Here is a 12899-nt window from a genome sequence, read left to right as displayed (position 1 = left end):
AGCCGATGAGTGAACGGTGACGGAAGCTTGGGAAGGGTCGCCCTAGACCAAAAATCCGATTTTTAAAAAGCAGAAACAAAGACAAACCCCCTGCATTTTTTTCATTAAAAAAGTACCTCTGTACTGTAGAAAATTTGAGGAATCTAGAACTGAATAAAGAAAAATATAAAAATATTCACAATTCCATCTCTCAGAGAGGAACTCTCAACTCCTGAGGGTATTTTTCCAGTCTTCTATATTTATTTCTGAAATATGTGTGTACACACATCTATAAATAGACCATACTATGTATAGTTTTATAAAGTGCTTTTTCCATGTAACGAATGAGAATTTCCCAGGGACATGTGATTTTTAAACTGATAAGAACAGATACTACACTTGATCTTAGCCAAAAGGCCGAGAAGCGATGGACATGTGATTTTTAATGGCTGCTTGTTATTTTGTCATAGGCTGTACATCACTTATTCCTCAAATTCTATTTGCTTCTAATTTTCTGTGATCATAGGCAAAATGGTAATGAAGTCCCTTATTCATAAATCTGATTAAATCCTTCATGATAAATTTCAAAAGTTGAATGCTGGATGAAAGGACACACGCATAGTTCTTGGCAAACGTTTCCAGAAAGGTTTCCTGCTGCTTCAAACTGACTGGTGTCCAGGTACCTTTACGGAATCTCAGGGACCGTCTCACACCCTCGAAGTACAGATAAGGAAACTGCCACTCAGAAAGTGGAAGGGACTTGCCACGGCCACAGGATAGTGTAACACAGAGGTTAAGAGCATAGACTCTAGAGTCAGGGTGTTCAAATCCTGGTTTTGCCACTTACTTGCTGTGTGTATGTGGGCAAGTTACTTGACATCTCTGTGCTGAAGTCCTCTCATCTGTAAAATGCCCACCTGGTAGGGTCGTTGTGAGAAAATGCCTCAAGAACTAAGATGCTAAGCCAGGCCTCCATCTTTCTGTCCCCACAGTGCCTGGTATTTGTTGAGCACAAGATAAATGACCGTGCTTTTGTTACCCGACAGCATCTCTCTCTCTCTCACTGCCTCTTTAAGACATCCAGGGCTCAAATTCCCGACAAGTGGCCACTCAGTCTCCACTTGGGCACCTCTGGGACAGATACACAGCCCTGGCAGGGCTGAGGAGCTTGTGGGGAAAGGCGGAAATCATGGAAATGTACTCACCCTGCCCACCGAAGCTCCTGGCGGCCTCCTCCGGCCTACACAGCCTGATGGTTTTCTTAGCCTGTCTCCCGGATCTCCCAGGGACGGGGCTGCTTCCAGAGCCGACCCTGCCCACCTGGTGGTCTGAATGCAGCAGCTTCTGTCCTTCACCCTGCTGTCCCGGCAGGTGGCTGGCACCTCCGTCCTGTCCCAGCTCTAGGTCCTGTTTGGCTCTTATACCTGCCCGGAGGGTGGCGGGCCCTGGCCCTGTGCCCGCTCCGGTTCCAGCTGGGGAGGCCCAGCAGTGATTAGCATCAATCAGAAACTCAGGTCCCACAAACACATACAAACAAGGCCTGTCACCCTCTGGCCCCCTGGCTCGGCCCCCTCCAGCCCAAGGAGGTGGGGACTCTGAACTCCTGGGCTCTAACATGGAACCTCTCACCTCAGCTACCAGGTGCCACCTGGTGCCTGACACCTAGGGCTGCCCGTGGGGTTCCCCTTTCTTAGATAAGTGACAATTCTTCCCTCATTGGTCTGTCCTGACATGAGGTGAGAGTCTGCACAGGAAGCCCAGTGTTTGGCACACAGTAGGCAGTCCATCAGTGGGGGTTATTCTCTGCCCCCAGCTCATAGTGGGACTTCAGAGAATGCTATATTGTTGAATCACAGAACCTCAAAGTTGGAAGGGGTCCCGGCCAGGCTCCCCTGGAACACACCCCCACTAAATGCTCTCCCAGCCTCTGCTGGGTGGGTGAGCCCACTCTCCAGCTCAACGCATCCTCACACAACTGAGGGACCCCCTCCTGCTGGGCTCTGTGGAGAGGACTTGGGTCCCTAGATCCTCTGCCCAATGGCCAGCCGTGCTGGGACAGTGCCCCCTCCAGGAAGGGTTGGAGGCCAAAAATACTTGTATTATGGGGGAAACAGGCAAGCGAAGGGCCCTGTTGCCACCTCAAACACGGCTGTTGCAATATGTGTTTAAACTGTAAACGGTTCAGGGGGCACACAGCGGGCCTCTCTGCTCCCCAAGCCCCGCTCCTCACCCTCTTTCTCCCACACACCGGGCTGGAACCATCGGGCACTTTGAGAAGCTGTTGAGATTTGCACTGCTGTTCTATTTGTCCTCACATCCAGGAGAACTCAGACTGTGACCTGCCAGGAGCACCAGTCACCATGCTTCCCTGACGCAGGTCGTGGTGCCAGCGAGCTGGCCGTCCCAGCTCTGCCTAGCAGCTGGCTTTTCTTTTTTAAATCCTCGCTTGAGGACATACATGTCCACTGATTTTTAGAGAGAGAGGGAGAGAAACATCGATGTGAGAGAGAAACATCGATCGGTTGCTTATCACACGCACCAGGATCAAATGAAATTCCAGATATGTGCCCCGACCTGGAATGCAACCTGCAACCTTTTGGTGTTGGGTGACGATGTTCCAACTAAGTGAGCCACCGGCCAGGACACAACTTTCTTTCTTTCTTTCTTTCTTTCTTTCTTTCTTTCTTTCTTTCTTTCTTTCTTTCTTTCTTTCTTTCTTTCTTTCTTTCTTTCTTTCTTCCTTCCTTCCTTCCTTCCTTCCTTCCTTCCTCCCTTCCTTCCTTCCTCCCTCCCTCCCTCCCTTCCTCCCTTCCTCCCTTTCTCTCTTTCTCTCTTTCTTTCTCTCTCTCTCCCTTCCTTCCTTCCTTCCTTCCTTCCTTCCTTCCTTCCTTCCTTCCTTCCTTCATTTATTTATTTATTTATTTATTTCTCTCTTCTCTGTCCTGCAATAGTCATCCCCAGGAGACAATTTAAATGTCCAGTAGAAGGGGCAAAGCTGAAGTGACCGATGGAACATCCACCCTGAGGATTATTTCTAAGTATTCAAAGCGATGTTTGCAAAGAGTTTATAAAGGCATGGGGAAATGCTTCTGCTACCCAGTTAAGTGAAAAAAAGCAGAATATAAAATCATGTGTGCAGATGGCTTCAGCCATGCAAAACGAACCTGGATATTGAGAGAATATGACTAGAATGCCCTTAGAACACACGGAGTGTTTGCTGGGCTGACCGGCTTCACTTTGAACCTCAAATGAGTATGTAAGTGTCCTGGCATCCCCGCCCCGCTTGTCCTGGGAAGTCTGGCTTATCGTCCTCTTCAAAGACGAGGACTCTGTCCTCACTCTGTCTCCTCACTCGCAGCTGGCGACTTCCTTCTTCACTGAGAAAATAAAAGCCATCAGCAGTCACTCCCTCAGCTTCGCCTCCACCTCACCCACCTCTCTGACTTCCCTCCAGGACAATGGACGAAGGGTCCCTGCGCCTTTCAAAAGCGAGTCCCCCGTGCCTGGGTCCGTCTGCATCCCCTTCCCCGGCCCTCAGCTCCCTCTCGGCCTCACCTGGCCCTCGCTCAACCCTCCCTCTAACGCCACCATCCCCTCCACAACTGTGCCTTTTCCCTTCTCAGTGTCCTCCTCTGTCCCCACCTTCGGGAACCAGGGTTCTTTTTTCCAATTAAAAATTTTCAACTACAGTTGACATTCAATATGATATTAGTTCCAGGTGTACGGCATAGTGGTCAGACAATTTTTAAACCTGTGAAGTGATCCCTCAGATAAGGCTACCATCCACCTGGCACCTTACATTCTTATTACAATAAACTGACTACACTCCCTACACTGGACTTCACATCTCGGGGGCTGTTCTGTAACTGTCAGTTTGTACTGCGTGATCCCTTCGCCTTCTTCACCGGCCCCCGACTCCCTCCCAGAGGCAACCACCGGTTTGTTCTCTGTGTCTAGGTGTCTGTTTCTGTTTTGTTTTGTTTTGTTTTTTTGTCTGTTTGTATTTTCTTTAGATTGCACGTGTAAGTGAAATCATGTGTATTTTACTTTCTCTAACTTACTTCACTTAGCATAATACCCTCTAGGGTCCATCCATGTTTCTGCACGTGGTAAGTTTTCATTCTTTTTTTATGGCCACTTAGGCCCTAAAGTTATTTCCATACCTTGGCTATTGTACATAATGCCGAGGTGAGGATAGGGATGTATTTGTCTTTTCGAACTAATGTGTTGGATTTCTCTGAATAAATGTCCAGGAGAGGGATTGCTGGGACACCGATTGCTGGGTCATAAGGCTGTTCTATTTTCAATTTTTTGAAGAAACTCCATCTTGTTTTCTATGGCGGCTGCACCAACATACAATCCTCACCAACGCTTGTGTATTGATTTGTTGATGATAGCCTTTCTGACTGGTGTCAGGTGGTATCTCACTGTGGGTTTAATTTGCGGTTCTCAGATGATTAGTGACATTGAGCATCTTTTCTGTCTATTGGCCATTTATATGTCCTCTTTGGGGGAGTGTCTATCCAGGTCCTCTGACCATTTTTTAATTGGATTGTTTTTTTGGTGCTGTGTTGTATGAGTTTTTTATAAATTTTGGATATTAACCCCTTATCACATGTATCATTGGTGAATATCTCCCATTCAGTAAGTTGTCTTTTTGTTTTGCTGATGGTGTTTTTTAAAGATTTTAATTATTTTTAGAGAGAGAGGACAGGAGGGAGAAGAGAGAGAGAAACATCGATGTGTGAGAGATACATCGATTGGCTGCCTCCTGCACGCCCCATCCGGGGACCTGGCCTGAAACCCAGGCGTGTGCCTTGACCAGGAATTGAAACGGTGACCTTTCGATCTGCAGGCCGGCACTCAATCCACTGAGCCACTCCAGCCGGGACAAGGGATCTACTTAAAACATAAATGACAGGATACTGTGCTCCTGCTTACAGTCTCCAATGGCTTGTCATTACATCAAGAATAAAGACCCTAAAAATAAGAAAAGAATAAAACCCCTGCCTGGAGCGTGCCCTGGCTTCCCCTACCCACTCCAGCTTCGTATTTTCTTTCTTTCTACCACCGACCAGGTTCCAGCCACATTGACCTTCTGAAACATCTGTCAAGTTTGTTCCTCCTTCCGGTTCCCCTACTAATTTCTCTAATTCTCCTTTTGCCAGTTTTTTCATGATTGATATAATGCAAAAAAAAAAATCTTTAGTTTTTTTTTTTTTAAATCACCTCCTCTTAGAAGTCTTCTAGGATTTAGCATCTATTTAGTTTCCATCATGTCAGTCAATTTAACAGCTTCAATGAGAGAAAACAAACTTGTCCCACCGGGTAGTCAGCATCTTCATTTCTTTTTCTTTCTTATTTATTTGTTGATTGATTGTTTGATTTTAGAGAGAGAGGAAGGGAGAGAGAGAGAGAGAGAGAGAGAGAAACGGAAGTTTGTAGTGCCACTTAGTCACGCATTCATTGATTGATTCTTATATGTGCCCTGACTAGGGATCGAATCCACAACCCTGGTGTATCTTGATAACACTCTAACTAATGGTGCTACCCAGCCAGGGCTTGGCATCCTTACTTCTCATAGTCTGATGTAACCCTTAGCCATCGTTTACTGCTTCGTGCCTTCTCACATACAGTTTTGTACAGCACACACTGTGTGCCTGAGCTGGACCCTGCCCAACAGCTCAGCACAACAGCCCTGACATTGGATGACTCTGGGTTCAAGTCGGTCCCAGCCCCGCCCCTTCCAAGCTGTATGACCTTGGACAAGCATTCCAGTTGTCCGTTGATGTGTAACAAACTACCCCCAAACTTAGTGGCTTAAAACAACAATATTTATTTTGCAGTTTGGGACAGTTCATTTCTGCTCTATTTGGCATTAGCCAGGGCAGTGCCAGTGCTGGGGGCTGAATTAGCGGAAGGTTCGCTCTCATGGATCTGGTGGTTGGCTGGGACCAGAGCCGGAGTCGTCGGCTGGAATACCCTCACATGGCCTCTCCATGAGACCCGGGCTTCCTCCCAACGTGGTGGCTGGGTTCCAAGAGTAAATGGAGGGAGAAAGAGAGAGAGAGAGAGAGAGAAACTGCACCGGGGAAGCCATATTGTCTTTCACAGCCCAGTGTTAGAAGTCACAGTGTCACTTCTGCCATCCTCTGTTGGTTGAGGCAGTGACGAAGATCTGCTCAGGTTCAAGGGAAGGGAACACAGACCCCAGCCCTCAGGTGGCAGAGTGTGAATGTGCATAGTAACAAGAGTATGGGGTGAGCTGCGTACACCACTGGGCCTATCTTTGGAAAATACAGTTAGCCACAAGTTTTAACCTTTATGTGATTCTGTGCTGAAGTGTTGGGCACAGAGCCTGGCAGAGGGAGCGCTCACGGGTCAGGAAGCTGCAGGCGGCCACTTCTGGACGCTCAGCAAGGCTCCCTCCTTTTGCAGTTTCCCTGGTCTGAACTCGGCCCCATTCCAGAGCCCCTACCTTGCTCCGCCCTGTGCCAGGACCCCTTCCTACCAACACCTTGCAATTCCTCGGGCTCTCCTGGGGATATAATATGGATTAATGGCTCCCCTAGATCCAGAGACCCTCAGAGCAGGAAGGCCCTGCAGCGCCCTGTTCAGCCATGAGTGTCAGGGTTCAGACAGGACATCAGGGGCACAGGAGTGTTGGGAGAGCCAGGACTTGGGCCCGGGGCCAAGCAGGGAGATCCTGGCCACTCTAATTTCAGGATCATGTACGAGTTAGGAGTGACCGAGCCAACCTGGTCTAGCATGTCCTGGCCTGGATTCCCACCACTGGACATCTCCAAGCCCACATTCTGCACGGGAGCAGAAACTGCATCACAGAGAGGGTAAACAGTTTCCGAGAGCTCCACAGCACCTTTCTCTGTGCCCGACCAGAGTCACCTTTTAAGAAACAGGAGCATCAGAGTTGAAAGGATCCCATCATTTGTTACAGCAGAATAGACCTGGAGGGGACTCTGAGTCCCAGGAAGGGGGGAGGGCCGTTCTGGCCCTTGCCCCTGTGCCACACCACTCCGTCCTGTTTGTGTGAAGCTTTTTGGCCACCTCCCCCCATTTCTGTGTGTTCCAGGAGGCCAGGAACACACCACTGACCAGTGTGCTTCAGTGTCCCACTGAAGGTGCCTATGGACCAGGTGAGTGGACAGTCAGTGGGGGCAGGGGAGCTGGTGCCTGCAGGAGGGGGTTGAAATGCCAGGGAGGAAGTGTTTCTCCTGAACTGAGCCTGTTCCTTACCTGGCTCAGTGGGGGGAACCTGGAGGAAGGATCCGAGGTGGAGGGGGCATTCACACACCTGGACACACCTCGATGGGTATGAAGCCATGCTAGGTGAGAGGGGGTGCCCCAGAAATGTATTCACCACTGTGGGGGAGGCGAGACAGGAAAAAAAAGAAGTGGACCTGGTGCCCACTGCACATCAAGGGCAGGAAGAGGTGAAGGAACAGGTTTGGGGGAGGAGGAGTAAGGAGAAAATGGGCAGGTGGAGGACGAGAGATGGGGAAAAAGGAGACCGCTTCTCTGCCTGACCAATGGGAAGGGAGAGGAGAGGGCAACAGGGGGAGGAACAAGAGGGTGCAGAAGAGTAAACGCAGCCCTATCCCCCACCCCAGTGGCAAGGAGGTGCCACCCTAAGGGTGAGTGGGCACCAGAGGGGCCACCGGAGTGGCCAGCGAAAGGACATACCTGGCTCTGCCCCGCGCGGGTTCCGACGCAGGGAGGAGTAGCAGCGAGGAGCCGGATAGGGAGAGGGGTTGGGGAGGAGTGACAGACGTGTGGGGAAGTCAACAGCCGCGGAGACAGCCCTGGAAGGAAAGAAACGACTCCTCCAGAGCCGGGGCTCGGGTGTCGTCCGCAGTCGCTCTTTCGAGAGAACGTGTGGGACTCAGGGCAACGGTCTGCAGCCCGTGCCGGCCGTCACCGGGGTCAAAACCTAATCCCAAAGCATCGCTATTCTGACACCTCCTGGAGGGCCGCCTCCATCTTAGCGGTGCGGAGCCTGAAACCCGGGTCTCGGAGGAGGGAGAATGTCTGGGATCACAGCTGGTCAGTGTGTGCAGGGCCGAGCGTGCACCAAAGGGCTCCACAGTGCTTACGTCTCTAACAGGGAAACTGAGGCAGAAGAGGTGTGAGGTGTGAGGTTTGAGGTTTGGGTTCCATTCCAGCTCTGCCAGTGACCTTGTGCTAAATCGCGAGTTTCCCCGGGCCTTCAGTTTACGAATCTGTGCTATGGGATAATTGGTCTCGCTCTGCCCCGTTAAGTGGGCGGAGTTCGCGCACGCTCGGCAGAGCTGCCAGGGGCGAGGTATCGGCTGTGTGTATGGATGCTTGCTCCTGCGTGCTGAGGTCCTCCCGGCCTCTACCTGGGAGTACTCTCTCTCGTCGCTTGCGGGGCCCCTGCCGGGACCCTGGGCGCAGGGGAGCCCCCTCCGGGCGCGCTCCCCAGGCCCGCCAGGGAGGGGGCGGCGGCCGAACGAACGAGGAAGGAGTCCGGGCCGCGGCAGCTCCTGCCTGCCTGACCCTCGAGGGGGTCGCTGTTGCCTCGCAGATCCCTCCCTCTCTCGCTGCTTGTGTCCCTCCCTGCCGCTCCCGCCGCGTCCGCCTTTTGTTCGCGGAGCCGCGCGCACCCGAGCCGAGGCGGCGGGGCGGGGAGCTGGCGGGGCTGCGCGGGGGGCGGGCCGCGCCGGGCGGAGCCGGGGCCGGAGCAGCATCAGGACTCGGAGCCCGAGGGAACGATCGGCGCACTGGCAGCCGGGGCCCGAGTGCGCTCCGAGGGCGCGGCGAGGCCGAAGGGGCGGGCGCCGGGCGGAGCCGCAGCCGGAGCCGGGGCGCCTGGAGGCGAGCGGGCCGCTCTCTCCGAGCTCAGAGCAGTGGAGAGACCATTCGACGAGGGCCGGGGCCTGAGCGCAGTGTTGCTGCTGAGGTGGGCCGGGAGGAACCGCGGCCCGAGTGCCTAGAGCGGCACCCGGACCCTCCCCGGGGGTGCGGAGGCCGGGCGGGCCCGGGCCATGCGCGCCGCTCTCTGAAGCCAAGCGAGGCCGAGATGGAGGCGCCGGCGGGGGAGTCCCCGGCCCGGGGCTGCGGCCCCCCGCCCGCGCCCACCCCAGAGAGGAAGAAGAGCCACCGCGCGCCGTCTCCGGCCCGGCCCAAGGACGTGGCCGGCTGGTCGTTGGCCAAGGGCCGCCGCGGCCCAGGCCCGGGAGCTGCAGCCGCCTGCAGCGCCGCGTCCTCCGCACGAACTGATAAGAAGGGGCGCACCCTGGCGCCCGGGACGCGGGGCTCAGGGCCGCGGGTCGCGGGGGTCCGCACTGGAGTTCGTGCCAAGGGCCGCCCGCGCCCGGGTACCGGGCCGAGACCGCCTCCACCGCCCCCGAGCCTCACCGACAGCAGCTCTGAGGTGTCGGACTGTGCCTCGGAGGAGGCGCGCCTGCTGGGCCTGGAGCTGGCTCTGAGCAGCGACGCTGAGTCGGCGGTCGGGGGCCAGGCGGGGGCCCGCACAGGGCAGCCGCCCCAACCCGCGCTGCCGGCACAGCAGCCTCCGCGGCCGCCCGCCTCCCCCGATGAGCCGTCGATGGCCGCGTCGTCGGTGGGCAGCAGCCGCCTGCCACTGAGTGCCTCGCTCGCCTTCTCCGACCTCACTGAGGAGATGCTGGACTGCGGGCCTGGCGGCTTCGTGCGAGAGCTGGAGGAGCTGCGCTCGGAGAACGACTATCTCAAGGTTGGGGTGCTGAGGGGGGAGAGGGGGGCCCTGGGAGGCGCCGGCTGTCACCGCCCCAAGGGGCTAAGGCACTAAGCCCGCTGCCCCACTGAAGGAGCTGGAAAAAGGGGCCTAAACCCTCGGAGGTTGATCTAGCTAGGGCTCCCTCACATCTCGCCTCTCATTTTATTTGGGAAACCCTCCCCTGTGAGGAAGCTGAATGAGGAGACTGGCCGAAGGGTTCTGATTTGGGAAGGGCAGGAGGCTTGAGAAAAGTGCTTTGCAGGACCTCTGCATGGCAGAGGGGCTGGACCTCGGGCTTCAGCTGCTCAGAACTCCCATCCCCAGGCCAGAGGGCAGGCCTTCCGTCGATCTCCTTTTTGGGGGCAGGCACTGGTGTGCATGCTGCCAGGGAGACCTATGGCCAGCCCATGCCAGGGAGAGGCCGGACACCACCCTGAGTCTTTGCTCAGGGCTTTCCCTGGCAGAGGCCTGTCCCCGCCTGCCTTTCAGGGCGGGTCCTGTTTGAAAGCATGACATCTGGGAACATCCCTTTGGCTGGAGTCCGACTTCCGCCCAGTCTAACGGTCCCACAGCCTGGGAGGGTGATGTAGTGGGAGAACCGGTTCAGAGGCAGCTTCCTAAATCCCAGGTGCTGGCTTCTGCCCTCTCTGGGACATGCCCTGTGTACACAGCAGCCCGCTGGCCCCTCATGGCCTGGCCCGTGTCCTTCCCACGTTCCCACAAGAGGAGGGAAGCTGCCTGTCTGAAAGGGGCATTTCTGCTAGACACTCGGGCCTGAGAGCACCCCCGGGAGAGCAGGCTTTGCCTTCGCCCTCTCAGTGAGCATCAGCACTTGCTGGGCACAGGCCAGGCTTGGCACTGTGGCAGCCTTAGGGACGGCCCAGACCTCGTGCGTCGAACTTGGCCAGGCGGCCTGGAAGCTTCATGGGTTCTAATCTACTGCCACTGGCTGGGCAAAGTTTGGGAAGAGGCTGAAATGGCACCTCCTCTCGTCAGTTGATGGCCCGGCACATCCCGAGTGCCCCTGGCTGAGAGCCGCAGAGCAGCGCCTGGCACCACTTAGCGTTGCGTCGTGCCTCTTCTGGCCAGATGCACTTCCCTCTCGTCAGAGTTGTTGAGGTCTTGCTCAACCACGTCTCCCCCTCCCCGTCTCCCCAGGACCTGCTGTCCAGTATGTGAATGCTTTAGAGGACAGGGCCTGTCTCGGTCCGGGTAATAATGCACCTCTGGTTAAGTCTTCCGCAGGCCGTTCATTGTTGACAGGGTCAGGGGTTCATGCAGCTCCCGCAGTCTTCAGTAGTGAGGAGAGGACCAGCAGAAGGGGGGTGGGAGGAGAGAGGCAAGCCAGGAGGCCTGGCAATGCCCTCTTGGTGCTCCGAGCTGCTGCATAGTCCCAAAGGGCTGGGGGTTGAGTCTCAGGGCCCCCGGGGGCCAGGGCCTGCTCAGGGACTTCCCACAGCCGAGGCCAAGGCTGAGCCTCAGCTTCTCTCGTTCTTTCAGTGTTTCTGGCTTTGTATGCAGGCCTCCAGCCGCTGTTGGATTTGGGGTCTGTAGCTTCCTGGCTGGGTGGTCTTGGTCAAGTTACTTAATGTCCCTGGACCTCAGTTTCTCATTGTAAAAAGGCACATCATCCATCTTCCAGCCTTAAGGGTTAAATGAGATAATGTGTGCAAACACCACCCGAGCGTCTGGCATGTAGTGAGCCTCGGCTGAGAGTAGCTGTCATCACTGCTATTCTCGAGCGGCTTGCAACACGTTTCCATGGGCGCCTTTTATGTTCTCTCGTGGATTCTGTGGGGGCAGAATAGATCCTCCTCCCCATCTGCAGCAGGCTGGGCTCTTTCTCCTGACTTCTCATTCATTCATCAACTGTTTATTTAGTGCCTACTGTGTACCAGACACCAGTGCAGATTGTGGGGGATGCAGCTGTGGACAAGGATGAGGTGTCTGTTTTCATGGAGCACTGGGTCTAGTCTGAGAGGCTGGGGTTAAACAATAGTCATACAGCGAATCACAATGCAGGCCACGATACCAGGGTACAGTGTGCCAAGGGCACGTGGAGGTGGGGCTGGGGGCGCTCTGGGAGGCCAAGGGCTGAAGGTTGACATGGAGCCAGCTGAAGTAGAAGAAAGCTGGTTGGTTTTGAGAAACAGCAAGCACCTAGGCTGGAAGAAGAAGGAGCTTGGGTGAGAGGCAGGCAGGGCCAGAGTGCACAGTTCTCGCTGTACCCACTCGGGTCGGTCCCTGAACTTCCCCAGGGCTTTGTTGAGCCCAGCTGCCAGCCTCACCGAGGCGAGGTCAAAATCTGGTGATCGAAGGTGCGCTACGAGTGTAGGAACCGATCCAGGAGGTGTCGATGTGTTTGTTCTGCAGACAGTGAACCGTGGCCAGAGCAGCGAAGAGTGGCTCTGGCAGGTCCCAGAGCCCGTACTCCAGGCAGCAGCACACTGTTCACGTGATCCCTGCCCCTCTGGGCCACTTGGCTTCTAAGATGCATGAGCTCAGTTACCAGAAGGAGGACTCTAGATCCCCGGTGTGTCCCCTGCAGGCCCTGCGCTCCTTGGCTCGACTCCCACAAAGTCTGGTGGGGCCCTGTTCAGGCTCATCTTCCAGCTGGTGGGGGACACTGGGATTGTCAACTGGGGAAGGCTGTTCAGGTGATGGCCGATCTCCTGTCACGTGACGTCTGCTCTGGGGCCCAGGTGGGGCGAGTGTCCGTGGGCAGCTCTCTCCCAGCGAGGTGGTAGAAGGAGCTGCTGTAGGGAAGGGGATAAGCTCGCTGTCACCGGAGTTATTCAGAGGGTCTGGGGACGTGGGGTGAAGGCATGGGGTTGGTGGAGAGCAGCTCATAAACTGCACGAAATGCAGGTGGTAGGGACCACTCGAGGAGGGTTCAGGAGGAGATTCATGTAGCTGCAGCGGGACTGCCTGACCTCAGGGTCCCTTCCAGCCAAGGTTGGAAGGTTGGTTTTTCACCTTTGCAGTTCCAGGGTTCTGAGACTCAGCCTTGGCTGCAGAGCAGACGCAGGGACTGTGTTTGACCTTCAGGGCCCTTGTGGTCTGAGATCTTCCAGCTCTCCATCCATCACCACTGACTGACTGTCACCCACCATGGGCTGAGGACTTGCTTGGAACCCACCGGGTGTGTGTGGAAGGAAGAATCTGAGCGTAGGAGCCTAAAGAC

The 12899-nt window shown here is 55.1% G+C and overlaps 1 protein-coding gene and 1 non-coding gene across 3 annotated transcripts in view; one reads left to right on the top strand and one right to left on the bottom strand.

The window, feature by feature from the left end:
• Positions 1-212: 212 nt before the first annotated feature.
• On the bottom strand, positions 213-408 carry LOC119063376 (U2 spliceosomal RNA). The gene has a single exon (XR_005085154.2). It is a non-coding gene; the product is annotated as a U2 spliceosomal RNA (small nuclear RNA).
• An 8260-nt stretch (positions 409-8668) lies between these two features.
• SOGA1 (suppressor of glucose, autophagy associated 1) overlaps positions 8669-12899 on the top strand; it is a 67570-nt gene continuing 63339 nt past the window's right edge. For both annotated transcript variants that reach the window (XM_037164430.2, XM_037164429.2), the window contains exon 1: positions 8669-9712. In XM_037164430.2, the coding sequence (XP_037020325.2) occupies positions 9038-9712 (675 nt within the window). In that variant the 5' untranslated portion in view covers positions 8669-9037. The remainder of the gene's footprint in view (positions 9713-12899) is intronic.

This window comes from Artibeus jamaicensis, unplaced genomic scaffold (genome assembly GCF_021234435.1).
Source record: "Artibeus jamaicensis isolate MK-2021 breed Jamaican fruit bat unplaced genomic scaffold, CSHL_Jam_final contig_685, whole genome shotgun sequence".
In the NCBI taxonomy this organism is placed as follows: domain Eukaryota; kingdom Metazoa; phylum Chordata; class Mammalia; order Chiroptera; family Phyllostomidae; genus Artibeus; species Artibeus jamaicensis.
The sequence above is the reverse complement of the archived record's forward strand: the minus strand, read 5'-3'. Positions and strand labels throughout refer to the sequence as shown.